We start from the raw sequence: 27482 nt of genomic DNA, 5'->3' as shown, positions 1-27482 counted from the left end.
TATATGTAAGAATATTGAAAAGAAAGAAAAAGGACACTAAGGATAAGAAACTATTCTTTATTTTAGACAATGTCATAAAACTTTTTTCATGTTCCCCCACTTGTTACCCTTAATCCTCATCTTTTAGTTGAGAAATAAGGCTTGAGAAAGGTGAGGGGAAAGTCATAAAGGGTGAAGTTTGCAGCACTAACAAGGTGTTTCCCTCCTGCATAGCTATCATATCTCAAATTGGCATTCTGGAAGAACAGTCTTCCAGGAAGTGCTGATAGGTTTTCTCCAGGTGGGGAGGGGGCGGCCAAAATGTCCATGCTCCGTGTGGGAAACAGTAGATTAAGGTTAGTTTTCTTTAAAAATAGGAATTCTGAGTCATTAATATTCGAATGTGAGTTGCTCTCCAACAGGAGAAAAGGTGTATACAATGTTCCCCAAACTTTTTGAGCAAATCATCCTTTTTTTTCATCAAATACATCAGATCTAGTTTACGGCGTACTGATAAATACGGTTTTTTGAGATGGGAATTAGCCTGATCTCTTCCCATTTTTCCTCCCATTGTCTGCTAACACCAGCAACAGAGTGCCTCTAGAATCTAGACCACTGGTCATACTGAGAAAGGACAGGTTAATCAAGGATGGACTGGGAAGAACCAGCTGCCTTGTCATTTTTCATTTCTACTTGTACATTGTTTTTTAAATTCAAGTATAGTTGACATAACAGTGTTATTGCTGCTTGTACAATTTTTTCACTCCCCTAAGTTAAGCAAGATGTACACCCCCCTCCCCTCCCTTAAGTAATCCAGTTGGGTGCCACTTCCCTCCTTTTGTGACAGAGCACCTAATTCATCACTACCTGAAGGGACAAAAAGTGCTACCGAGACCAGACGGTGGCCTAGCAGAACAGATCAAATGCTACCACAGGACAATATACTGAGAAAAGAGAGTAGCCTCAAGAAATTCTGCAGAAACATTAAGCAATACTTTAAAAAGCGCTGGTTGAATCACCACCAGCAAAACTGAGAGAGCATTTATGGTCACCTCGGGCCTGGATCCCGGCTACCTCTTGGCTTGAAATGCAGCTAGGCTTTCCTGAACAAAGTGTCTGCCTTTAGACTCTAATTGCTTTAGTTTCAGCCTCTTCTGGGCCTGGGCACAGTTCTGACACTGATCTGCAGCAGACTCTGTTTCCTAAGACAGCCCGACCACATTGAGGGGTTGTAAAATAATCTCCATGCATGGTTATTAACTAATTAAACTTGCATTCAACACCATATGCTGATAGGATGAGGCAAAGGATAAGGTTCGAATCTTAGATCTTTCTGAGCAGGGCATGTTAGGTGATAAGTAGAGGGAAGGATTAGTTGCAAGCTGGATGTGAGCTCAGGCTGAGGCATGAGGGGAACTGTCTCCTACTGGTTCAGAAGTGCTTGGGGCTCCCTGAGCTCTGGTGCAAACTACAAGGGTTTCATTCAAGGAAAGGTATGATGTGGGCATAAAACCATGCTTCCGACAGTTGAAGATGGTCCCCTTCTACAGCCAGGAACACTAGCTGGCCAGCATCGTCCATTTTCTTTAGCCCCAGGCGGTCCTGCAGAGAGAAAGGCCATAGTTAGTCAAGAGGCCTAATGAAAAGTTTTGCAGTTAAAATAGAAAGAATGTTCATTGGCGATAAATGCCCAAAAAGCAGTCTCTGCCCTGCGTAGTAAAATTTAGCTGTACTGTCTGTCGAAAATGCCAAAAAGGATACCTCCTTCCAGTTTTCCTCCTAAGCGTTCGAAACACACGTGTAATTGAGACTGTTGTCTGGAGTTCTATATTCTTTCTGAAACTTTCCTAAAGCTTCTGGAGGACCACCTATGTGGGTGGGCAAGCCACAGACAAAACTGCCTCAAAATGTCAGTTAAGTGAGACTGAGCCAAAGACAGGAAAACATTAACTTAAAACACAGCCAACCCTTCAATAACAAACCTCAAGACGCTTTCCCATCCTGCAGTTGAGGATGGCATTACCCACGGTGCCACAGAACACGTACGGCCGGGAGGACGGGCAGTCGACGGTGCTGGAGTGTTGCTTGTAGCTTACCATCGGTTTGGCTTTCACGATAGGGAGGTTCTTAGTTGTAATTTCCAAAGCTCAACAGACCCCAGCTTCCCTTTCCTTTGATCTCACCCAAGCTGATCTCACCCAAGCTTGATCTCACCCAAGCTCCTGCATCACCAGATGCAGGAGAAAAGCTAAGAGAGGAGACCACTGGCCTCTGAAGGCAAGTGGTGCAGACAGCACTTGTGACTTTTGGGAGAGTCCCAACAGCATGGAAGGCTCCAGAACTAGAGGTCATGAAATGGTGCGACCTCTGCTTGAGAAACGGCAGGGGGCCTACTGCGCTTCTTCGGGCTCTTGCAGGAGCTCCCCCGGTCACCGCCCTAAATTTCAAAACGAGACTTCATATCTGTTCATGTTTTAAAGTAACACCTCTCCTATGTTTTCATGATGCACGGGGGATTCTTGGATTTGCACCCTGCACAGCAGCAAAAGAAGCCAGTTCTGAACCTTTTTATCAGAAGGAAGGAGCTGGAGATGATGTGACCGTTGCGCATACTTGAAAACCACGAGGTACAGGTCTTTCATTTGGGATCTACATTTCTGTAAACCGGCGCCTGATAAGCTGGTGTAACAATCAGCACCCTAACAAGCCTCACCCGTATCAAAGCCAGACGCTTCCGGGCACCCACAGCTCCCAGGTGTACGGGACCGGGTCTATCACCAAAGAACCTAGCAGCTTCAGGAACCAGGAGCGGAAAAAAACAGCACCCTTCTCCTCCCCAGTTACCTGTGTGTACAGAGTGGTCTCCTGCAAGGGAATGGTTTCCTTGGCTTGGCCACTTCGGTAAAATCCAAACCACTGCAGGAGACGAGGAAGAAAGGTCAGATCAGATACACAGCCACACACTGTCAGACTGACACTAGAGACTGGCTGGTCGTTAAGATAACCAACAGTATCACAAAGTTGTAGCGAAGAATAAAAAGAGTCTATCTGAGTCATCTCTTTTTCAGGGTGGATCCTGAGGGAGGAGTTCATCTTTCCCAAGAACTTTCTAATTCTCCAGAATTCCTGTTTCCTACAATTACTGAGCACCTATGCTGTGAAAATCCTCGTGCTAAATTCCACACCCGAAAAAAAAAAATATATATATATATATATGGCCCCAGTTTTCAACAGTCTACGGAGGCACAGAAGCAACTGTGTAGCACAAGGACCAGCAAACTTTTCTGTAAAGGCCAGATACAAAGTATTTGAGGCTTTAAGGGCCACGTGGGTACAACTACCCAGTGCTACCATTGTAAACAAAAGCAGCCACTGACGATATTTTAAAAAGAAATATGACTAATAAATAAAATTAAAACTGAATATGGTTGTATTCCAATAAAGGTTTGTTTATGGACCCTGAAATATGAATTCATATAATTATGTCATCAGATATTTTGATTTTTTTTCTAACCATTAAAAAGTGGTTCATGGGCCATACGAAAGCAGATGGCAGGCTGGATTTGGCCGGCAGGCTGTAGTTTGCTAGTCCCTGGTGGCCTGACATAATGTGATGATTCTGCAAAAGAGAGAGCAAATTCTACTTGGAATAGGGATGGCATCCTGGATGGAAGAAGTGACCACTTGAGCTTGGCCTTGATAGATGAATAGGAGCTCATCAGGTGGAAAAGCCCAGGGAAGGGAACTCTAGGGACTAAAAAGCATGAACAAAGGCACGTAAAAGAAACACAGGCCAACTCTGGGTCACTTCAAGAAGTACAAGATGGCTTGATCCTAGTGTATGAAGCGGGTAATGAAGGAAGACTGAGTTGAAAGGACAGGTCAAGACAGACCTTGCGTGCCAACCTCAGGGATTTACAGACTTTGGGCTGGTGGTTTGGGTCACAGGTCTCTTGGAAAATGTGGTAAAAGCATTAGACCTTTCTTTAGAGAACACAACTTCATAATTTTGCAAACAATTTCAGGTGGCGGGGGTTCCAGCCCCCACTGTCCCAGTTCTAGACCTCAGGTGAAGATGCCCTAAGCTACACAAGAGGTGGCGGAAAGAGACTGAAGGTTTTTCCCCCAGCAGGAAGCTGTTTTTTAATACCATTTACTCCTTCGGTCTCCTGGCATGTTTTGCTGTGCCCATACAGTGTCTCACCTCAGAATCCACTGGGTCCACAACGGAATCATTCAGGAATTTCACCATCACAAACTTCTTCAAGGCCATCAGGTTTCTCTTGTAGGACTCATTGACACCCTGGAGGAAAGGCCAGCAGTATCTCAGGGACATCATCATCAGGTTCCAGCAGGGATGTTAAAGCCTTTCAGTGCTCTGGTCTCCCCGACACTGGGCCACCATATTTCTTCTCCATGGTATGGACTGCTTTTCCAGCTCCCTGCCCAGAATGTATCTTGTACAGCCTTTTCTTACCATCCTATCTGACAATACCCCAAACAACCAGAGCACACAGACGCCAGCGGCCATGAGTCTGTCACTGCACTCTATAGCCATCCATCACACAGGTTAAAGGCTACTACCCAGAGAAAGCCAAGGCAAAATGAGAAACTACACATTCTGAGTGGCTCTGCAATACTACTCTGTTTCTCCCCTACTGCCCTTCAAATTTTGTTTTTAAAAAACAAAAATCGGGGGCACCTGGGTGGCTCAGTCCATTGAGCATCCGACCTCGGCTCAGGTCATGATCTCACAGTTTGTGGGTTCGAGCCCCGCGTTGGGCTCTGACAGCTGACAGCTCAGAGCCTGGAGCCTGCTTCGGATTCTGTGTTTCCCTCGCTCTCTGCCCCTCCCCTGTTTGTGCTGTCACTCTCTCTCTCTCAAAGATAAATAAATAAAATTTTTAAAAAACAAAAATGGGCGCCTGGGTGGCTCAGTGGGTTGAGCATCTGATTCTTGATTTCAGTTCAGGTCACAGTCTCTGTGCTGAGCATAGAGCCTGCTTAAGATTCTATCTCTCCCTCTGCCCGTCCCCCTGCTCACATGCACATGCGCGCGCTCTCTCTCTCTCAAATAAAACAAAAAAAACAAAAACTTAAAAAACCCCAAAATTTCGAGATAAGCCCGCTATAAATTGAGCCATGTAGTTTACCAGAATCGCTCAAACCAAGCTCATGCCTGGGACCCACTCCGCAGTCTCTCTTCTAAGTAAATCTTGCTTCCGAGACAATCTGACCCCAAAGGGACCCACTAGGAAGGCTTCCCTCAGTAAGACAGCAGCTGCGAAGTTCCACTTAAGCCAGCCAGCAACCTGCTGAGCTTACCCTGCTTCTTCAACACAAGGAAAGGAAAAGGACCTACAGGGAGAAAGCCAGAAGAATCTCAGCCTTCCTAAAAGGAAACAAAGTTCAGAAGCACTGCCTCCCAAAAAACAGAACTTCTGCTTCCCAGGTTCTGCCCAGGATACGTTGGGTAAACAGTCACAGCTGATCTGTTCGTACTGCCCCAGAAGCAAAATGAATGCACAGCTACGGACGGCAGCCTGGGATGGGTGCTTACTCTCTCCTGGTTAATATCTGCCAAGAAGATGCTGTGGTTGCGGTACATGTCCTCCTTTATGGGGTCGTGCCAGTATTCTGCTTGCACCAGGCTGCAGGAAGAAGAAGGAATGAGTGAAGGGGACCGAGCTGCAGGTCAGTCAGCGCACTGGGTGCATGCCCCTGTGCCTAGGGGACCGTGCACAAAGAGACTTCAAAAGGACGAAAGATCGGAGCCACCAAATCCCAGGCCTGGCCCGTAAATAGAGCAGACAAGCCTTCCACTGATGAAACAGTTCAAGAGCCCCATGAACAAGACACCGGAGGCAAGGAAGTGCTACTTAGCACGATACAAGAGTCCCACAGAGTTAGGAAAAGGACTCATCAATATTGGTTTCACCATGGCCGTGAGCCCTACCACACTTATACCTCCAGGTCAGGGTGGCACAGGCTGTCCCGCCCACAACCCCACCTCCTTCACCCTCCTCTGCTTCCCATTCCTCCCGAGAGACTCAGCCATCACCACCTCTTGTCTCCTCTGCATCCAACCATCCCATCACTCTCTCTTCATCCACCTTGCCATCCTCAGGCTGGGAGGGAGGTCTAACCTTTCAATCACAAAGCGTTTTTCCTATCGTTGACTGATGACACTAGTGTGCAGGATTCTGATAGGTCACACGATTTTTAAAGACAAAAGGCGGGGGGGGCGGCGCCTGGGTGGCTCAGTCGGTTAAGCCTCCGACTTCGGCTCAGGTCACGATCTCGCGGTCCGTGAGTTCGAGCCCCGTGTCGGGCTCTGGGCTGACAGCTCAGAGCCTGGAGCCTGCTTTTGATTCTGTGTCTCCCTCTCTCTCTGCCCCTCCCCCGTTCATGCTCTGTCTCTCTCTGTCTCAAAAATAAATAAACGTTAAAAAAAAATTAAAAAAAAAAGACAAAAGGCAGGGATCTGGTGTTGTTTATACAGTTCAGACAGGTTTTCACGTCCTTTTACTTTCCCTCCAGTCTCTCTGCTTCCCCTCCCCTCCGGGCCTTCCCCCACCCACGCTGACCCCTCCCCAAGTCCTCCCTGCAGGCACTTCCACTCAGTTCCCATATCCACACCAGGATCCACGCTGCAGCATTTCCACCGAGAGCTGAGCATGAACCTGAAGGGAGAAGTCCTCTGGGGCAAAGGAGGAGTCAGAACACAGGTGGGGCTCTCTAGCCCAGGCTGGCAGGGGAAAAAAGAAACATTTCTACACCACGAGCTCTCCAGCCTGAGTGGAAGAGCTGCCTCGGAGGTGATGATCCAGAAAGTTCCACTCAGCAGAGCAGGAGGATATGAGAGTCCAGTTTGGAAGCAGCAGAGGTCAGCGCTCCTCACGCCCAGGGCAGGTGCGACTGAGGTCAAAGGGGGGCGCTGTCAGCCCGTTGGCAGTCAGAGGGATGTTCTATAATTTCTTTATAAATGTTTGGGAAGTGGGGCGCCTGGGTGTCTCAGTCAGTTAAGTGTCCGACTTCGGCTCAGGTCATGATCTCACGGTCTGTGGGTTCGAGCCCCGCGTCGAGCTCTGTGCTGACGGCTCAGAGCCTGGAACCTGCTTTGGATTCTGTGTCTCCCTCTCTCTCTGCCCCTCCCCTGCTCGTGCTCTCAATGTTTAGTTTTCACTGATTTTTTAACATGTGATGAACTCCGACCATTTATGAAATACTGACATCGGCACTGGTCTAACACTGTGGTCGCTCACCCTGTGAGAGCTGGCTCCCTGTCCCCCCAAGGACGACTAGCTCCCTCAGCAGCGACATGCTGGCTGGCGCTCAGCAGGACGGCTCTGCCGAAGGGAAGGGACTGAGACAGGGATGCCAGACAAGCTCCAAAACAAGTCGGCTGGCGCTGAAGGAGGGGTAGGATGTGGAGATGTGAGCAGAAGGGAAGGCAGGACAGTGAGGAGAACAAGGGAAGAAGCTTCAGGAGTGGGCACTCAACAGTGTCAAATGCTCAGAAGTGGTGAGCCTCAGCACACACACGTCCACACAGGCGGCCAGAGTTCCTTCAAAAAACGGTAAGTGAGGGGTACCTGGGTGGCTCAGGCAGTGAAGCGTCTGGCTCTCAGTTTGGGCTCGGGTCATGATCTCACCGTTCGTGAGTTCGAGCCCCACGTCGGGCTCTGTGCTGACAGAGCAGAGCCTGCGTGGGATTCTCTCACTCCCTCTCTCTCTCTCTCTGCCCCTCCCTGCTGGTGCGTGCTCTCTCTCTCAAAATAAATAAATAAACTTCAAAAAAAAAAATTTTTTTTAAATGTCAAGTGAATAAATGCAAATGTCTTTGGATCTTGCCAGACCAGGTTCCGGACACCCAGAATGACAGTGGGGAGCTCAATGGCTGAAAAGGCGGTAGTCCTAGGTCACCTTTTTGTGTGAAAAGGAAACAGAGCTAAGAAGGGGCAACAGGAAGAAATGAAGGACATTTGGTTTGCGAGAAGCTGGGTGCACAGGCAGCAGTGGGGGGAAGGGCCTGAGGCTGAGCAGAAGCTGAAGTGCTGCGGGAGGTGGAGACGTGGGGGGAGGCAGACGGTGCTTCAGGAGGCAGAGAAGAAACATGGGCTCATACTATTATCATCTCCTTTGCACCAGTGAAGGGCCAAATTCAGGGAGGTTAAGCACCTCTCTCAAAACCGCTACACAGTCACAGACAAGGTAAGCTAGGAGCCTAAATCTGTCTGAGTCCACACTCTTTCCAATGCAGCCCGCTCACGAGGCTGTCAGCGCCCCAGAAGCTGGAGCCTTTTTTTCCATCTTTCTGTTTTTAACGTTTATTTATTTTAAAGAGAGAGAGAGGAGGACAGAAGATCCAAAGCAGGCTCTGTGCCGACAGCCAGGAGCCCAGTGTGGGGCTCCAACTCGCAAACCATGAGATGGGTGACCTGAGCCAAAGTCGGGACACCTGACTGAGCCATCCAGGCACCGCCCCCCCACCCCCTACTCCCCACCACCCCCAGTTGGAGCCTCTATCCCTGAGGCCTGCTATAGCCACTGTGGCTTAGAGACCATAGTAGAAGCATGAGTACAGCACTTACATACACTGGGCCTCTTCTAAGCACTTGACATACATTAACCTATTTAATCCTGACAAGAATTCCATAGGGGAGATGCTATTATTAGCCTCGTATTTACAAATGAGGCAGCCAAACCCAGAGTGATTAAGCAGCTTGCCCGAGGTCGTCCTGCTGGGAGGTAATAAAGCCAGAATAGCCTAGCAGGCAGTCTGGGCCCCCCCCCCCCCCCCGAAGTCTTGCTCTTAACCACGATACATGCGTACTGTCTCTGCAGACTGTGGGGTGCACACAGCACCCACAGCCGTGTATTGCACAGACCCAGGTTGGAATCATGGGTATTTGCCTCTCTGAGCTGGATTATAATTATATTTTTTAAGTAATCTCTATGCCCAACACTGGGCTCGAACTCACGACCCCGAGATCAAGAGTCGCAGACTCTTCTGCCTGAGCCAGCCAGGCGCCCCTTGAGCCGGATTCTTTGCAGGGTTGTTGTGAAAATTAAACAAGAGCCGTAAAGCTCGGTAGTGTGTCCACGTGTGGCACAAATTCCACAAAAGGTAGTGCTCTCAGACCTGTCACCATCCCCTTCTGTCTCTCCTCTCCCACGCTCTGAAGCCAGCTGCTTACCAGCAGGCTCCCGCAGAGTCCGCAAGGGGAAATGCTGCTCAAGTCCTAGAGTAAGAGGAACACGCGCCTGAAGGGGAGCGACAGGAATGCAGCAGAGCGTGCGCTGAGGGGATGGCCAAACGCTAAGAAGGTCTGATCTAAATCACGAGATGAGTTTTGGTAGAATCTGACAATAATTTAAACTCCAGATGAAGGGCACAGTGAAACCGTCTGACTTCAGCTCAGGTCGTGATCTCACAGTTTGTGGGTTCGAGCCCCGCGTCGGGCTCTGTGCTGACAGCTCGGAGCCTGGAGCCTGCTTTGGATTCTGTGTCTCCCTCTCTCTCTGCCCCTCCCCCACCCAAGCTCTGTCTTTCTGTCTCTCTCTCTGAAAAATAAGTAAACATTTAAAAAAATTTTTTTAATAAATAAACTCGAGATGAAACAATAAAAGTCCAAGCACAGCCAAGACTTGAAGAGGAACTGGGTAAATGTTGCTATAGTAACTGAAGTAGCATGGTCGCTGGGTGGAAATAGACAAATAAGCCAATGGAGCAGAAGCGCAGCCCAGAAACAGACTCAAGCATAGAAAACCCCAGGTAGATGAAGAGCATGAGAATAAAAACAAAACGTTTTAAAAAAATGAGAGGAGGGGCGCCTGGGTGGCGCAGTCGGTTAAGCGTCCGACTTCAGCCAGGTCACGATCTCGCGGTCCGTGAGTTCGAGGCCCGCGTCGGGCTCTGGGCTGATGGCTCAGAGCCTGGAGCCTGTTTCCGATTCTGTGTCTCCCTCTCTCTCTGCCCCTCCCCCGTTCATGCTCTGTCTCTCTCTGTCCCAAAAATGAATAAAAACATTGGAAAAAAATGAGAGGAAAATATGGGGTAGGAGAATAGCTTTGTGCATCAGTCAGAAGGACTGATAAAGTGGCCTGAATCCAAGTCAGAAGGCACTGCCCCAGATGCTGGTTGTACAACACTGTGAAGGTACTTAATGCCCCTGAACTGAACTGTACACTTAAACATGATTCAAACGGGGGGGGGGGGGGGGGGGGGTGGGGGGGGGGCGCCTGGGTGGCTCAGTCGGTTAACCATCCGACTTCAGCTCAGGTCATGATCTCACAGTTCAAGAGTTCGAGCCCCACATCCGGCTCTGTGCTGACAGCTCAGAGCCTGGAGCCTGCTTTGAGTTCTGTGTCTCCCTCTCTCTCTGCTCCTCCCCCGCTCATGCTCCATCTCTCTGTCTCTCTGTCTCTCTGTCTCTCTCCTTCAAAAATAAATAAAAACATTAACAAAATTTTTAAATGATTCAAATGGCAAATTTTTATGTTTTATATATAATATAAACATATTATATATAAACATCTATAAACATATATATGTTTTACCACAACTTTAAAAAGTAATGTAATACACCCAAACCCAATGAATTATACACTTTAAATGAGAGAACTGTATGGTATGTGAATCGTAGCTCAATAAAACCGTCTAAAAAACCAAACTGCTGTTAGGTGAGCATCCAACTCTTGATTTCAGCTCAGGTCATGATCTCATGGTCATGGGACAGAGCCCCATGTGGGAGTGGAGGCTGCTTATTAGGATTCTCTCCCCCTTCCTTTGCCCCCTCCCCCTAGTAACCCTAACCCCCATGCACTGTCTCCCTCTCAAAAATTAAAAATTAAAAATTAAAAAAAAAACTAAAAATAAAATAAAAAACCTGTTACATGAAACGAAGACACCATAAGTAAAAAGATGACCCACGGGCTGGGAGAAGTTAAGTGTAACATACCTAACAAAGAAAGGCTTAGTATTCATCATACACGTGCACATGCGTGTATATACTTACAAATCAGTAAGAAAAAGAGCATCCAACTGAAAAACAGGCAAAAACTAGAATAGGCAATTCACAGAAAAGGGACACCTGAGCAGACAACAAATGTGAACAGATGTTCAAGCTGTCCAACAGCACGTACAGATTGGAATGCGAAACCATTCTGCACACATCTGACTGACAGACACGTGACATTGGATCAAAAGTTAGTAAGACGAGGGGCGCCTGGGTGGCTTGGTCAGTTAAGCATCCAAGTCTTGATTTTGGCTCAAGTCATGATTTCTCAGTTCGTGGGATCGAGCCCTACATTGGGCTCTGCACTAACATCACAGAGCCTGCTGGGGATTCTCTCCCTGCTCCTCCCCTACTCGCACGCGCACGTGCTCTCTCTTTTGCACTCACTCTCCCTCTCTCCCAAAATAAATAAACTTTTTTTTTTTTTTTAAATTTTCAACGTTTATTTATTTTTGGGACAGAGAGAGACAGAGCATGAACGGGGGAGCGGCAGAGAGAGAGGGAGACACAGAATCGGAAACAGGCTCCAGGCTCCGAGCCATCAGCCCAGAGCCCGACGCGGGGCTCGAACTCACGGACCGCGAGATCGTGACCTGGCTGAAGTCGGACGCTTAACCAACTGCGCCACCCAGGCGCCCCTAAACAAACTTTTTAAAAAATTATGTTTATGAAGAATTTTATTTTTTTTTAATGTTTATTTTTGAGAGAAAGAGAGAGAGAGAGACACAGAATCTGCAGCTGAGCTGTCAGCACATATCCTAACATGGGACTCGAACTCACAAACTGTGAGATCATGACCTGAGCCAAAGTTGGATGCTTAACCAGCTGAGCCACCCAGGAGCCCCAGTAAATAAATAAACTAAAAAAAAAAAAAAAAAGTAAGACTGGAGAAAACAGGAACACTCACACTCTGTTGGTGGGAACAGAAATTGGTTCAACCACCCCGGCAATACCCAGTCAAGCCTAAAATGCACATGCTAACCACCAAAACAGCAGCTCAGTGCACTGTTTTCGAAGTACTGTTACTATGTTAAACACTCTACACCTATTAACTCATTTAACCTTCTTTACAATTCGTAAGGTATACTTATTGCTCTGTTTTACAGATGATGAAACTGAAGCAGAGACGTTACGGAGCATTCCCCAAATTACCCAATGAATCACTAAAAGTCTACATGTGAATTCTGCTAGCAGATAAATTCTTGTACGAGGACAGCTAAGTAACAGAAAATACATATATTGGTCTCCAACCCCGGTTCCTGGCACAGAGCTCCTAAAACCTTGTAACTTCCTAAGTGTTATGTAAGAATACTGGGAGCATCTTTTGTCCTACTCAGGAGGCTCTGGGTGGGCTCCTAGGTGGTTCCTGGAAGGGGCTGGTCACCAGAAAGACCAAACCTCCATCTGAAGCTCGGGATTTTCAACCCTCTCCCCATTCTCCAGAGAGGTGCTGGGGGCTGGAAATGGAGTTAGTAACTCTGAAGTAGGCGTTCAGAGAGCTTCCAGGCTGGTGAACACATCCACACCAGAAGGGTGACCCCAGCGCTCCCAGACCCCACCCAGTGTATCTCTTCATCTGGCTGTTCAACTGTATCCTTTATCATACCCTTTAATAAACTGGTAAACATGTCTCCTTGAGTTCTGTGAGCCGCTCTAGCAAATTAGTCAAACTGAGGAGAGGGAACCTCCACTTTGCAGCCAAGTCGGACAGAGGTTGTGGGTAACCCGCAGACCTACTACTGGCAATGGGCATGCGGGGGGTTGGTAGGCTTGTGGGAGCCCTTCACCTGCGGGATCTGACGCTACCTCCAGGTAGACAGTGTCAGAATTGAGTTAAATTGTAGGACACCCAGCTGATGTCACAGAGAATTCGTCGGTGTGGGAAAACCACCACACATTTGGTGACCGGAAGTGAAGTGTCCTGTGTGAGTAGAGTAGTGGTGTAAAAGTAAAGGAGACACGCAGGAAGATAGACTGGGCTTTTCAACACAAGGGTGTTCCCTCAAAGTTGTTTGTTATAATGAGAAACTAGAAATGCCAAAATGTTTGTAATACGGAAATCAACACACTGTGGTAGTCACAGAATACAGAATGCCACGTAGCAGTCAAGACGAATGAACTAGGGTGCCTGGGTGGCTCAGTCGGTTAAGTGTCTGACTTCAGTTCAAGTCATGATCTCTCAGTCCATGAGTTCCAGCCCTGTGTCGGGCTCTGTGCTGACAGCTCAGAGCCTGGAACCTGCTTCAGATTCTGTGTCTCCCTCCTCTACTCATGCTCTCTCTCTCAAAAATAAACACTAAAAAAAAAAAAAAAAAAAAAAAAGACAAATGAACTAGATGTATATGTAACCACATGTTTAGATCTCAAAAACATAACATTGAGTGAAAACCTCATTTGCAGCATAAAGTGCGCAAGATATTCATAACGTTTTAAATATATAAAATACTACTATTAAGGATAGATATGTATATAAATGTACAAAATATTTTTAATGGACAGAATTTTTTCAGTTTTATTTATTTATGTTGAGGGAGACAGAGACGGCATGCGCGGGGGAGGGGCAGAGAGAGAGGAAGACCGAGAATCTCAATCAGGCTCCGAGCTGTCAGCACAGAGCCTGATGTGGGACTCGAAACCACAAACTGTGAGACCATGACCTGAGCCAAAACCAAGAGATGGACACTTAACCGACTGAGACACCTGGGCACCCTTCTACTACTCTAATTTCTTGACAATGGTTGTCACCAGAGAAGGAGGACAGAGAACGGAACCTGGCAGAGATATGTAGAATTCAGTGTTACCTGAAATGTTTCAGTTCTTAAAATATCTGAGACAAATATGACAAAATATTACTTTTCGGTCTCAGATTACATTACTCTTTATACTGTTTTGAACAGTTAAAAAGTGCCTAAGGGAGCTTCAGTGGCTGCCTCAGTATTTCCAGAAGAGGGAGTGGCAAGTTGAGGGTGAAGGCATGGGGACAGTGGGACACCTGTGGATGAGCGCTCTATGAGAGCTGCTGGGGGCAGAGGCCCTGCCAAGCACTGGGCATGCGGGGCTGAGGGCTGCGGACCAAGGGGAGGGCCACTGAGGAGAGCAGAGCTGGCCCAGAGGAAGAGGAGAGGCCAAGGGTGAGGCCAGGGCAACAATGCAGTATTCCCTGGGGCAGGGATGGGCACAGGATAGCAAGGTGGAAACCGGAAGAAGGAGAAATCCAGGAAGGGCTGCCAGCTTCTCAAAGGGGAACTAGAAGGCAGACTTCACATCCACAAGGTGAGAGAGAATGGTCACCCTCACCATTCCTCACTGCTGCCCGCACTGAGCCTGGCCAGGGGCTGGTGCGGGAAAAGGCCTCTCTCACTAGCTTCCCAGAGTACTCCATTAAATTTGCTTTGCTAAGGCTGAATGATCTCAACAGTGCAGAAGACATCTTGAGGGGTCCCTGCCTAAGTCAAAATCAACCCTCCCTTGTCTGGGAACTGTATCCTTCCTGCCCTGCCCCTCCTGCTTACAGGGGCAAGTATAACTGGTATGTAAGGTCCCACTTCTGTGGCCACAGTCGATGACAGAGACCTGACCTGAGCTGGGGCATGGTCCCTTCCTCAAGAATCTGGATTGGGACAGAAGATTCTAGCCTCGCCTGAGATAATAACCTAAGCAGAGACGATTAAAAACTTAGAAGCTGGGGCACCTGGGTGGCTCCGTCGGTCGAGCATCCAACTCGGCTTGATTGGTCGAGCATCCAATCTCATGGCTCAGGTCGTGATCTCAGCGTTTGTGAGTTCAAGCCCTGCATCGGGTTCTGTGCTGACATCGCAGAGCCTGCTTAGGATTCCCTCTCTCTGCCCCTCCCCTGCTCAATCACTCTCTCTCTCTCTCTCTCTCAAAATAAATAAACTTAAAAAAAAACAAAAAACTTGGAAGCCGGGCAAGGCCACCTTTTGCCATGTGGGTGGCCAGAGAGGCTGGTGTGCGTGGAGAGAGGCAGCAGCAATGCCAGCTGGAGACAGATGGACCTGGCTGTCTGTGACTCCCATTCCTTGATTCTAGAACCTCTGAAACCTTGAGTACCAACAGACTATGAACTACTTTAAAAATTTACTTTGATTTGGTTATTCGCCTGCAACGAGAATCCTTCTGGGTACAAAGGGCAGCCTAGGAACATACTGCCAGGAGAACACAATCTCCTTCTGTCCCTTTACACCCTCACCTCCCCCTTCCCGCCTCTCTACTGGGACTACCTGCCTCTTTAAATCTCATACTGACCATCTGCTAACCGGAGATATACATAGAAATATAAAATAAACTTTACAAAGAAAAAGCAACCCCATAAAACTAGAGAAGTATCAATCTGTAAATGAACTGGTGAGAACTCAGAATCCATTCCCCAGGGAAACCATGTGATACATGCTGAGATGTATCCTGGCTTGCAGTCTAGTTCAGCTACATTATGAAACGTATCTCGTGTCATTCCACTTCTCTCCATCTCATTGAGCGTCCACACCACCAGCACCTCTTAGCAAGACGCTGCAACAGCCCCTGCTTTTCCTCTACCCACTTTCCAATCTGCTCTCTACAAAGCAGTGGAGACCTTCCAAAAACATGTATCGGGCCATGTTACTCCCTTGCTTAAAACCTGCCAGTAGCTTCTCCTGATGTTTTGAAGGAAACCCAAACTGCCGACGTGACCCGCACGTCCCTGCCGATGTAGCCCCTGCCAACTCTCCCGTCTATCACTAAACTTGCTGCCAGGGCCTAGAACGAGCCCAAGGTGTCCCAGGATCAGGCCTTTGTGCCTACTGTTCCCTCCGCCTGATGGCTCTTTCCTTAGCTCCTCCTGTGCTCCCTTTCATCTTTCAGATCCCGGCCTCAATACCTATTCTCCAAAGACCATTTTGTCCAGAGTAGATACGGCCTCCACTACCCTCCGCCACTGCATCCTGTTTCTTTCCACCACGGCCTTAGCACTGTTAGGGGTGGTCCCTGCCTCTGTTCACTTGGAGCCTCCTTTTCCCCACTGACAGGTTACTGCATGACAGCAGGGACCGTCATTGTCTCATTCTCCCTTTATCTGCCAGACCTACCACAGGGCCTGGCAAACTGCAGTGCAACAGCTGATGGAATTATGAATGGAATGCTTTAGAACTGCAACTAAAAGAAGACAAAACCACTGCAATACTTAATAAATAACAGAAACAGGAAGTTCAAGTTGAATAAATACTTTAAACACAACACCACTAGTGGTAACAGCCCAAACCTGCCTACTTGGTAAGAACTGAGCACGGCACTGAATTTCTGTGCAGGGAAGTATTACCACGTACTCCATGCTGGGGAAGAGGAGGAGGTTTGAAGACATACTAGGCCATGTAACTAGACGGGATAGAACTGAGTGTCTCCCAACACTTACATACCCTAGAAAGAAGGGCATTCTTTTTTTTTTCTCCCATGTCTGAAGAGGTCTTTATTTTCCCTTCACATCTGGTTGCTCCTTGAAGGTTGGGCATAGAATTCTAGGATGGAAATCACTCTCCCTTAAAACACAATGGCACTGTGGGTGCGTGGGTGGGGTACCTGGGTGGTGCAGTTGGTTAAGCATCTGACTCTTGATCTCAGCTCAGGTCATGATTTCACAGTTTGTGAGCTCGAGCCCCGCATCAGGCTCTGTGCTGATGGCGTAGAGCCCGCTTGGGATTCTGTCTCTCCCTCTCTCTGCCCCTCCCCTGCTTGTGCTCACTCACTCTCCCTAAATAAATAAATGAATACATTTAAAGAATTAAAAAAGAACACAAAGGTACTGGGTGGCTCAGTTGGTTAAGCATCCGACTTCAGCTCAGGTCATGACGTCACGGATTGTGAGTTTGAGCCCCACATTGGGCTCTGTGCTGACAGCTTAGAGCCTGCTTGGGATTCTTTCTCCCTCTCTCTCTGTTCCTCCCCATCCCCTCATGAATAAATACACACGTACATAAATAAGGACACAAAGGTACTGCATCACTGCCTTCTAGCTAGCAGTGCTGCTGGCAGGAGGGGCGGTCAGTAGTACGGATTCTGTGGGCGGCCTCCCTGGGGTCTCCTCTTTATCCCGGTGCTCTGAAATTTCACAGGAGCGTACCTCAACGTGAATCTTTTTCCACTGTTGCCCTAACCACTTAGCGAGCCTTTTCTGTCTGGAAACTCATGTCCTGTCGACCAGAGAAATTTTCTTGTATTGCTTCTTTGATAATTCCAATCCACCCTTTTCCTCTGGATGACTTTCAGAACCCCTATGGGTCAGAAACTGGACTTCCCAAACTGCTAAATGTCTTTCATTTTGTCAGTTCTCTTTTTTTTTTTCCTTTTAACCTCTTTGAGTTTTTGTTCTTATTTCTAGGAGATTTCCTCATGTGCATATTCCCATATTGCGCACACATTTTTGTTGTTGTTTATTTTTAATTTCCAGGAGCTCTCTTTTACTCTCTGACTGGTGGTTTCATTCACATTCTTTTCTGGTGCCCTGGATTATAATTCTTTATCTCCAAAGATAATAATTATAGGCTTTTTTTTTTTTTAAGGTTTTCTTTGGTTCCTTGAACTGCCATCTTTTCTTTCTAAGTTGCTTTTTATACTTTTTGTTGGTTTTGGTCTGTCTTTCACCTTAGAAGCTTTCCTCAGATGTCTGACTGGGGGTCCGGGCTCATGGTTTATACAGACACCACAAAAGTTGGCTGGAGGCTCCTCATGTGAGAACAGAGCCTACCTCCTGGTGGCTTCACCTCAGGGGGGTCAAGAGGAATCCTATCATCTTGGAGGATTCCAAAACATCAACCTGTAGATCTTTTCTCTGGGGCCAGTCAGGTTTTCCAGAGACGGGACTGCCGCTGAACAACACCCTAGCAGGTAAGAAGCCTCAATGCTACCATTCTGGGAACTGAGTGGGAGGGAAGGGGGAAGGCGTGGGTTTTCTATGTGGTGTCTTACCACCAGCCTGTGCCTGTTGTCTCAGAGGCTGGTACTTCTCTAGTTAAATTGCTCCAGAGAATAAATTTTGCTTTTTTTGTCACAATGGGGGAGGAGCAATCACTTGGATGTGCACTCACGGGAACCGGCGGTTTGATCATTCCTTATATAGAAAAATTTTTCCCCAACAAAAAGTCCTGTTTTTAGCCCCAGGCACTTATCTCTACCTTCCAAAGGATCTTATGCACCTCATTCCTGACCCTTTCTGGAGCTATAAAAAGTGAATCTGTTCCCTTTTTGTCAGTGCATCCTTCTATAGACATACAAGGTTGCAACGTTTTCTGCTAAAACAATTATCACTCATTCATCTGCTTTCTTTTAAAAACATGTTGACATCTTTTATTGTCTCTTCTCTCCTGTTCTCTCTGTCCTTGTGGGTTTATTACTTTTTATTCTTTTGCTACTAGTTGATTATCATTCCAGTAAAAGGAGGAAGTGAAGACAAACACATCAATCTACCACTTTTAATCAGTTACATGTGACTGGCTCCCCGCCATGACTGCTCATTTATAGTCACTAATAATTCTGATTGCCAAGGGTTGTATTTGGTTCACAAAAGAAACACAAAGAAAGAAAACGTTGAATTTTTCTGAGGCATCTGGGCAAGAGTTAGAAGAATAATGAGTAAAGAATAAATAACAATGATGTCTAAAGAAGTCACACATATCCATGAGCAGAGAGAACACGTAGAATATAGACAACCGAGCTGTGACTAGTCAAAACAGAGTTAGGGGTAAAGCTTAGCAGAGGTTTGAGATGCCTAATGGAAAAGGGGGTGGAGACATAGAAGTATCTTAGTTTCAGGGTGCCTAGCTGGCTCAGTCAGTGGAGCATGTGACTCTTGATCTCGGGGTCATGAGTTTGAGCCCCACATTGGGTGGATTTGAGAAAAATAAAATAAAATCTTAAAAAAAAAAAAAAAGTATCTTAGTTTCTTTCACTGACCACCAGGTGGCACTACTGACCCAACACAGCTTTGTCGCTGTGCATGTAGCCAAAGGGTAGGAAAGGAAGAGAGAGCTAGCCGTAGTTGTTTCCATATGTGAGTCACTGGCAAGGCTGAACCCTGGAAAATGGCTTCAAGGAAGTGTTGTATTGAAGAATTGGTATTAGACAAGAATGATATGCTTTGAAAACCTGTAGGGTAGGGGCGCCTGGGTGGCTCAGTTGGTTGAGCGGCCGACTTTGGCTCAGGTCATTATCTCGCGGTCCATGAGTTCAAGCCTCGCGTCGGGCTCTGTGCTGACAGCTCAGAGCCTGGAGCCTGTTTCAGATTCTGTGTCTCCCTCTCTCTGACCCTCCCCTGTTCATGCTCTGTCTCTGTCTCAAAAATAAATAAACGTTAAAAAAAAAAATTAAGAAAAAAAAAAAGAAAACCTGTAGGGTAGCTACCAGAGCCATACTAGTCAATGCCAAATCTGTTATCGTTTAGAATACTCCTGGGTGGCTTGGTCGGTAAAGCATCTGACTTCAGCTCAGGTCATGATCTCACAGTCTGTGAGTTCGAGCCCCGCGTCGGGCTCTGTGCTGACAGCTCAGAGCCTGGAGCCTGTTTCAGATTCTATGTCTCCCTCTCTCTCTGCCCCTCCCCTGTTCATGCTCTGTCTCTCTCTGTCTCAAAAATAAATAAACGTTAAAAAAAAAAAAGAATACTCCACACCTACTAAATCCAAATCTAATCTCTGATCCCAGGAATGAAGCCCCAGGATCCATTTTAATGAATTTCCCAGGGGTTCTGATGTACAATTTAAGTTTGGAAACAATTGAAAAGAATACACTCCAAAAGTGATTCTGTACATTTTTAAATATCCAAACACATCTGAGTAGTTGCAAACACTGACATAGGAGGCTAAACCCTCATTACTGACAACACAAAGAATCTGTCATCCAAAATATATACGGTAATTTCTTGGGCTTGGGATTTTTTTAAAGGCTCTTTTGTTAGTTTTTTTAAGATGGAAATTTATTTTGTTTTTAATTACATTCTTTCTATATTAAAAAAAAAATACCCTAAGAAAACCCTGGGTGGCTCAGTCGGTTAAGCGCCTGACTCTTGATTTTGGCTCAGGTCATGATCTCACAGTTCGTGACTTCAAGCTCCATGTTGAGCTCTACGCTGATGGTGCAGAGCCTGCTTGGGATTCTCTCTCTCCCTCTCTCTCCCTCTTTCTCTCAAAATAAATAAAATAAACTTTATATATATGCATATTAAAAGAATACCCTCCCTTCCTTTTTAAAATTAGTATTAAAGCAGTTTTAGGTTTACAATATAACTGAATCGATACCACAGAGATATTTACAAAAAGCCTCTCATTTGAATATCACTGGCCCCTACTCCTGGAATCACTGCTACCATGAAAGTCAGCATGATATTTTCATGCAATGACAGTTCTGTATCTTTTTTTAGCCAACCATACATACCGTTCTTGAACAGCTTTGTTGTAAGCCCCAACATTCAGCGTTTTTCTGATCAAGTCACAGATGTGAGAGCTCTCCCCTGGGCACCGAGGGAGTCCATAAACACCTACAACAGCAGAAGCCAAATATCCATTCTTTCAAGAATTGTGTACTGAGTAACTACTATGTGTAAGGCACTGTGAGGAATAAAACAGACCTGAACTAGCCTCTGATCTCGTTCACTTATTCCTCAAGAAAATATGTATTGAGGGGCACCAGGGTGGCTCAGCTGGTTAAGCGTCTGACTTCGGCTCAGGTCACAGTCTCACGGTTCATGGGTTCGAGCCCCGCATCAGGCTCTCTGCTGTCAGCGCAGAGCTCACTTTGGATCCTCTGTTCCCCTCTCTCTCTGCCCCTCCCCTGCTTGCTTTCTCTCTCTCTCTCTCTCTCTCAAAAATAAATAAACACTTAAAAAAGAAGATAACGTAGAGCATGCATACCAAAACCAGCTTCCCCCTGACGCTCCTATACTCTTTTCTGCCTAAGGACCTTGGCACCGGCCGTTCCCTGGTAGATGTATTTCCTCTCTCACTGCTTCAGTGGTTGGACTCATTTCATCTCTCAGGTCGGAGCTTCGGGAAGTCACAACCGACTCCCCTAACTCAAGTAGTGCCTAACCCCATTTCCCACCCTTCCCCCAGTTATACCTTCCACCTTCATCATCCTCATCAATAACATTTTCAGGGTTGCCCGGCATAGTTCTAACCATATGTCAGCAATAATTCATTTAATCTTCATGACCATGAAGAGAGGAAATCATTATTTGTACCATATTACAGATAAGAAACTTCTAAACAGGAAGATGAAATACTCTGCCCAAGGTTAGATACGAAGTGCTAAGAGTCAGGATATGAACACAGGCAGTTTGGCTCTAGAGCACACACGTTTAACCACTGCCCTGTCTCTTAAGTATTATCCTATTTTTTTTTTAATGTTTATTTATTTTGAGAGAGAGGGAGAGCAGGCATGTGCATGACTGGGGGAGGGGCACAGAGAGAGGCAGAGAGAGACATGGGGCTCCAACCCACAAACCGTGAGATCATGACCTGAACCTAAACCGAGGGTTGGACGCTTAGCTGACTGAGCCACCCAGGGACCCCCTGTCCTATTTTTTTCTTCTTGATCATAGTTTTCACTCTCTGTATTTATTTATTTCCTTGCTTCATTGTCTATTTCTTCCCTACCCCCCAACTAGAATGTTAATTTCCTGAAGACAGGGACCTTGTCTGTCTTACAGATTTTCAATACATGTTTGTTGACTGAATGAATGATAAGGTTTTTACCAGCATGCATTTGAATAACACTTGTGTTTTTTAAAAACAAGGAGCATGGGTGGCTCAGTCAGTTAAGCATCTGACTCTCGATTTCGGTTCAGGTCATGATCTCACGGTTCGTGGGACCAAGCCCCATGCTGGGCTCTGTGTTGACAGTGCAGAGCCTGCCTGGGATTCTCTCTCACCCTCTCCCTCTGTCCCTCCCCAACTCATGCACACGCGGGTGTGCGTGTGTGCTCTCTCTCAAAAGAAATACACTTTTAAAAATAAATAAACAGGGGTGCCTGCGTGGCTCAGTCGGTTAAGCGTCCAACTTGAGCTCAGGTCATGATCTCGTGGTCTGTGAGTTTGAGCCCCGTGTCAGGCTCTGTGCTGACAGCTCAGAGCCTGGAGCCTGTTTCAGATTCTGTCTGTCTCTCTCTCTCTGCCCCTCCCCTGTTCATGCTCTCTCTCTGTCTCAAAAATAAATAAACGTTAAATTTTTTTTTTAAATAAATAAATAAATAAATAAATAAATGAAATCAAGTGGTGGTGTGGATTAGAACAGAGAAAAAAGGAGGCAAAGAGGCCAAGGTTACCTTGATGTTGTCCCCCAACCGAGATCAGATTGATCATGGGTGGTGACGGGCATCTCTGAGCCACTGCCCTCCTGGGGGAGAAAAGGATTATCAGATGGAAATGTATCATCAACCACCAACTTCCCAGATGAAGCTACTTCATTCCCTGTGATTCCCCAAAGCCAGGGAGTGTCAGGATTTCCCCCAGATGGCCAAACAAATCCTTATTCTCTCACAGAAAATAAAGTTCCATAAAGCTTTTTACATGGAGACATCTTAGAATAGTGTTCCTTCCAAGACAGATGAAGAGCTCAAAAGAATTAGAGGAGTGGCTAGATCTGAATGAAAGAAAAAAAAATTCAATCCCACGTAAGTCGTATGACATCATAGAACAGGACTTACAGAAATTGGCCTCCCTGGGAGAATCCCATAGCATTGTAGCCTTGCTGTAATTTAGGGTCCTTAGCCAGAATCTGACACACTGTTGTTACTTGGGAATTGACATTCAAGAAGAAGCTGTTCTCCACATCCTAAAAGAGGAGCCACAGGGGAAGGATGGGGATGAGAACCACCACTGGTGTCTTCTCTAAGAAGGCAAATTTGTTTCGTTGGAATCTGCACACAAGCCACTCAAGAGTTAAAGTATCATTGCAAGATTTGCTGCTAAAAATGCAAGACAAAGCATTTTAATAGTACATTCTATGAAATCAGTCAGCAAACCTTCAAAGGAACAGAGCTGTGAAGGGCCTTACCTCCATCAGGGTCTTCCCAATCTCTAAAGATAAGACATAAATTCCAGGTATTTTCTTCTCAACCATTTTTTTAATAGCACCCATGCTTAAGGGATTACAACAGCTGTCTCCTAGACAACAAAGACAATGGCAGATATTCATGAACTAGGTTACATAGGTTTTAAAAAGTTTTAAGCTTCAAAGGGCATTATAAAGAATGTGAAACATGACATGTCTGGGTGGCTCAGTCGGTTGAGCGTCCTACTTCAGCTCATGTCATGATCTCACGATTTGTGAGTTCGAGCCTTGCATTGGGATCTGTGCTGACAGCTCGGGGCCTGGAGCCTGCTTCAGATTCTGTGTCTCCCTCTCTCTCTGCTCCTCCCCTGCTCACACTCTGTCTCTCTCTCAAAAATAAATAAAGATTAAAAACAAAAATTTTTCTTGAAGTGAAACATACAGAATGGGAGAAAATATTTGCAAAAGGAAAAAAATAAAAAGGGAGAAAATATTTGCAAATCATATATTTGATAACGGTTTAATACCCAGGATACACAAAGAACTCTTACAACTCAACAAGAAGTTAACCTAATTTAAAAATGGAAAAGGGACTTGAACAGACATGTTTCCAAAGGAGATATACAAATGACCAACAAGCATATGAAAACACGTTCAACATCACTGGTCATTAAGGAACTGCAAATCGAGGCACCCCGTGGCTCAGTCAGTTGAGCGACCGACTTTGGCTCCGGTGGTGAGCTTTGAGCCCCGCATCAGGCTCCCTGCTGTCAGCGCTGAGCTGGCTTCTGATCCTCTGTCCTCCTCTCTCTCTGCCCCTCCCCACTCTCAAAAATAAACACTAAAATAAATAATTAATTTAAAAAAGGAAATGCAAATCAAAACTATAATGAGATACCACCTCACACCCACTAGGATGGCTTTAATTTAAAACACTGGAAAGTAGCAAGCAAGGATGTGGAGAAATAGGAACGCTTGTACATTGCTGGTGGAAATGTAATATGATGCAGCCATCGTGAAAAGTTTGGTGGTTCCTCAAAAAGGTAACCCTAACAATTACCATAGGATGCAGCAATTTCCCTTCTAGATATCTACCCAAGAGAAATTAAAACATGCCCATACAGAAACATGTACCTCAATGTTTACAGCAGCACTATTCATAATAGCTAAAAGGTAAAGTGACACAAATGTCCACCAATGGATGAGTGGGTAAACAAACTGTGGTAGACACATACAGTGGAATATTATTCAGCTGTAAAAAACAAAAGAAATACACATGCTACATACATATGTACATATGCTACAATGTGGATGAACCTAAATTCACATTAAATTCACACTAAATTCACATTATTATAAGTGAAAAAAGCTAAACACAAAAGGTCACATAATGTTTGATTCCCTTTATATAGGATATATCTAGAACCAGCAAATCCATAAAGACAGAAAACAGATTGGACATTGGACATTGGACAGGAAGTGTTGGGAGTGGGGAACAGAGTGGTTACTTACGGGGTACAGTGTTTTCTGGGATGATGAAAAAAACTTGAAACTAGAGAGGAGCGCTGGTAAAACAATATTATGAATATACTAATTGCCACTGAATTGCATACCTTAATATGGTTAATTGTAGGTTACATGAATTTCACCTCAAAAAAAAAGACCATTTTTTGCGTGGCTCGTGTTTTCTCAAGTAATAACAAACTTCAAAAGCCCACACAATACAGTTGGGACACCGAATTCATAACTGAAACGTAAGCAGAGGTGCATATTACCCTGCCTTATCATTTGGAACACTTGGGGTTAGTAGAGTCAAGAGCGCTTAGGAATCAAACTCAAGGACTAGGACTAGGGAAAGAAAAGTGAAACGCCTAGGGCACAAAATTTCAGGAGGTACTCACTCGCAGGTTCTCGTGCAAGTGCTGACCCTGAACTTCTATGAGCTAGAAAGTGAGTGCCTTCTTAACTTTTGCAATGTAGGGGTCTCCTTGCCTCGTCCTACTCCCAGCCCTGTTTCTTTTCCTGTTTCAAAGAACTAAAACCAAGAACTGGAAGAAAAGTGACTGGCCGCTCAGTTGGAGAAGTAGGCTGAGATCATTTTCCATTTTGAGCTTAATCATCCCATTTCTAACTTAAGAGGAACCTTAAGAATTCATTTTTAAAGAAGGAAAAGCTGAGGCTTAAAGCATCCTCTATTTGTCTCATAATAACTTCTTTTAACTCCACTGTAGTAGCCCTGGAACCCAGCACAGAGCTTTGAGAAAACTGTTTATATTTGCTGACTGTAATTCCTCTTCAGGGTTTTCTTTCTTTCTTTCTTTCTTTCTTTCTTTCTTTCTTTCTTTCTTCCTTCCTTTTTTTAACGATTTCATTTATTATTTACTTACTTTTAATTTGTTTTAGAGAGAGAAAGAAAGAGTGTGAGTGGGAGAGAGGGGCAGAGGGAAAGAGAGAGACTCTTAAGCAGGCTCCATGCCCAGCGCAGACAGAGCCCAAGACCGGGCTCGATCTCATGACCGTGAGATCGTAACCCGAGCAGAAATCACAAGTCAGATGCTCAACCAACTGAGATAGCCAGGCACCCCCAAAACTGCTTTTGTTAAGGTTATTAGTGATCTTCAGGTTGCTAAATCCAATAAGCAGTTCTCACTTGACCTGTTGATAAAATTCCATACAGCTGATAACTCCCTTTCTCTGGAAACATTTTCATTGGACTTCCGGGACATTGCACTCTTCTGACTTGCCTCCACCACCACCGTCTCCTTAGCTAGTTTCTCCTCCTCTCAACCTCCAAATGTTGGCAGCGCCTCAGGCCTCAATCTTTACACCTCTTCTCTCCTCGTGTACACTTGCTCCCATGATCCTGCTCAGTCTCATGGCTTTAAATGCTAGCCACACACTGAAGGCTCCCAACATAAATCTCCAACTTGTATTTCTGTCCTAGACTCCACACTCCAAATGGCTCTATAACATCTGGATGTCTAACAAGCATCCCAAATCTAGTAAGTCCAAAAGCAGACTACTGATCTTCTCCCTACCCTAAATTTGCTCATCGTACAGGCTTCCCCATTTTGGTAAAATGACAACTTCATCCTTCAACTTGTCCAGCCCCCAACCATGGAATCATCCTTGACTCCTTTCTTTCTTGCTCATCCCAAATCTAATCCGTTAATAAATCCCATTGGTTCCACCTTCAGAAGATACACAAACTTTGACCGCTTCTCAATATCTCCCCTATTACTATATTGTTTCAGGCCACCACCATCTCTTGTTTAAGTTGTTGCAATTGCTTCCTAACTTGTCTCCCTGCAAATGTCTGTGTCCCTCTACAACCTATTCTTAATATAGCAACTAGAGTGGTCCTTTTTAAAGTGTAAGTCATATTATGTTACTCATGTGTTCAAATCCCTCAAGGGCTTTCCAACTCATTGTAGCCAACTCCCTTTGTAGGCCCCAGCATCCCCATCCACCCCAACCTAAAGCCCTATTTTCTTCTCCTTGCTCACTCAGTTCCAGCCCCACTGACCTGAATGTTGTTCCTCCAACATATCAAACATACTTCTGCCTCAGGGCCTTTGCATTTGCTGTTCCTTCTACCAGCTATCCACAGGGTATCCTCCCTCATCCACTTCAGCTCTTTGCACAGATGTCACTTTCTGGGTGAATCCTTTCCTGACCCTGCTTATAAAATTGCAAGCCCCCATCTCCATTTCTCTCTCGCTCCCGGCTTTACTCTTCTCCATTGCATTTGCCACCATTTTATTTAAAACATATTACATGTTTTAGTTATTTCTTTATAGTCTGTGTCTCCCCCTGGAAAATAAGTTCAGAAAGGGCAAAGACTTTGTTCTGTTCAGTTCACGGTCTTATCTTCAGTATCTAGTAGGTGCTTATTAACTACGTGTTAAATGGAAACATGAACCTTAGGTACCTAACAAATCTCTATTCAGTGTGCGAATGAATAAAAGGATGGATGTCCTGGTCATGCAGCCACAGCCAGGACTGCCTCAAGTGCCAGACGCTGCACCCTGACGCCACCGCCGTGAGAATTAAGCAAGAGCCGCCGAAAATACCCTAACGCAGCGCACGGGTCTCTGCCAGAGCTCACCAAAAGACAGCCCCTTCTCCTCTCTCCCTTTCCAATGCAGAGGAGCACACCCCCCCCCCCCCCCCCCCCCCACAAATCCTAAGACGTCGGGCCAGCCTGCTGCTGTGCGACCACGGTCCTCGCTCTCCACCTCGCACTCTGCCGATGCGAACCCAGGTTGGGAAAGAGGAATCGCCAAACCCTCCTGCTTCTCTTCTCCCTCACTCACCCATTCCATGCCAGATGACCAGCGGCAGCGGCACCGGCGGGTCGAGATGCCCCAGTGCAGGTGCCGCGCAAGACCCCGGCAGGAGAGCGACGGCCAAAAGCCACAAACAGCTGGGCGACGCCATCTTGACCCA

The 27482-nt window shown here is 46.1% G+C and overlaps 1 protein-coding gene across 1 annotated transcript; it reads right to left on the bottom strand.

Annotated features, from left to right (window-relative positions):
- Positions 1 to 43: 43 nt before the first annotated feature.
- On the bottom strand, positions 44 to 27482 carry PPT1 (palmitoyl-protein thioesterase 1). The gene is made up of 9 exons (XM_047873016.1): positions 27350 to 27482; positions 23037 to 23146; positions 22687 to 22814; positions 22306 to 22376; positions 20418 to 20520; positions 5540 to 5630; positions 4184 to 4282; positions 2824 to 2895; positions 44 to 1581 (listed from the first exon to the last, which is right to left on the bottom strand). The coding sequence occupies exons 1-9, from the start codon at positions 27471 to 27473 to the stop codon at positions 1459 to 1461; spliced, it is 921 nt and encodes a 306-aa protein (XP_047728972.1). The 5' UTR covers positions 27474 to 27482; the 3' UTR covers positions 44 to 1458.

The sequence above is a fragment of the Prionailurus viverrinus genome, chromosome C1 (assembly GCF_022837055.1).
Source record: "Prionailurus viverrinus isolate Anna chromosome C1, UM_Priviv_1.0, whole genome shotgun sequence".
In the NCBI taxonomy this organism is placed as follows: domain Eukaryota; kingdom Metazoa; phylum Chordata; class Mammalia; order Carnivora; family Felidae; genus Prionailurus; species Prionailurus viverrinus.
This window is presented reverse-complemented; position numbering and strand designations above follow the sequence as displayed.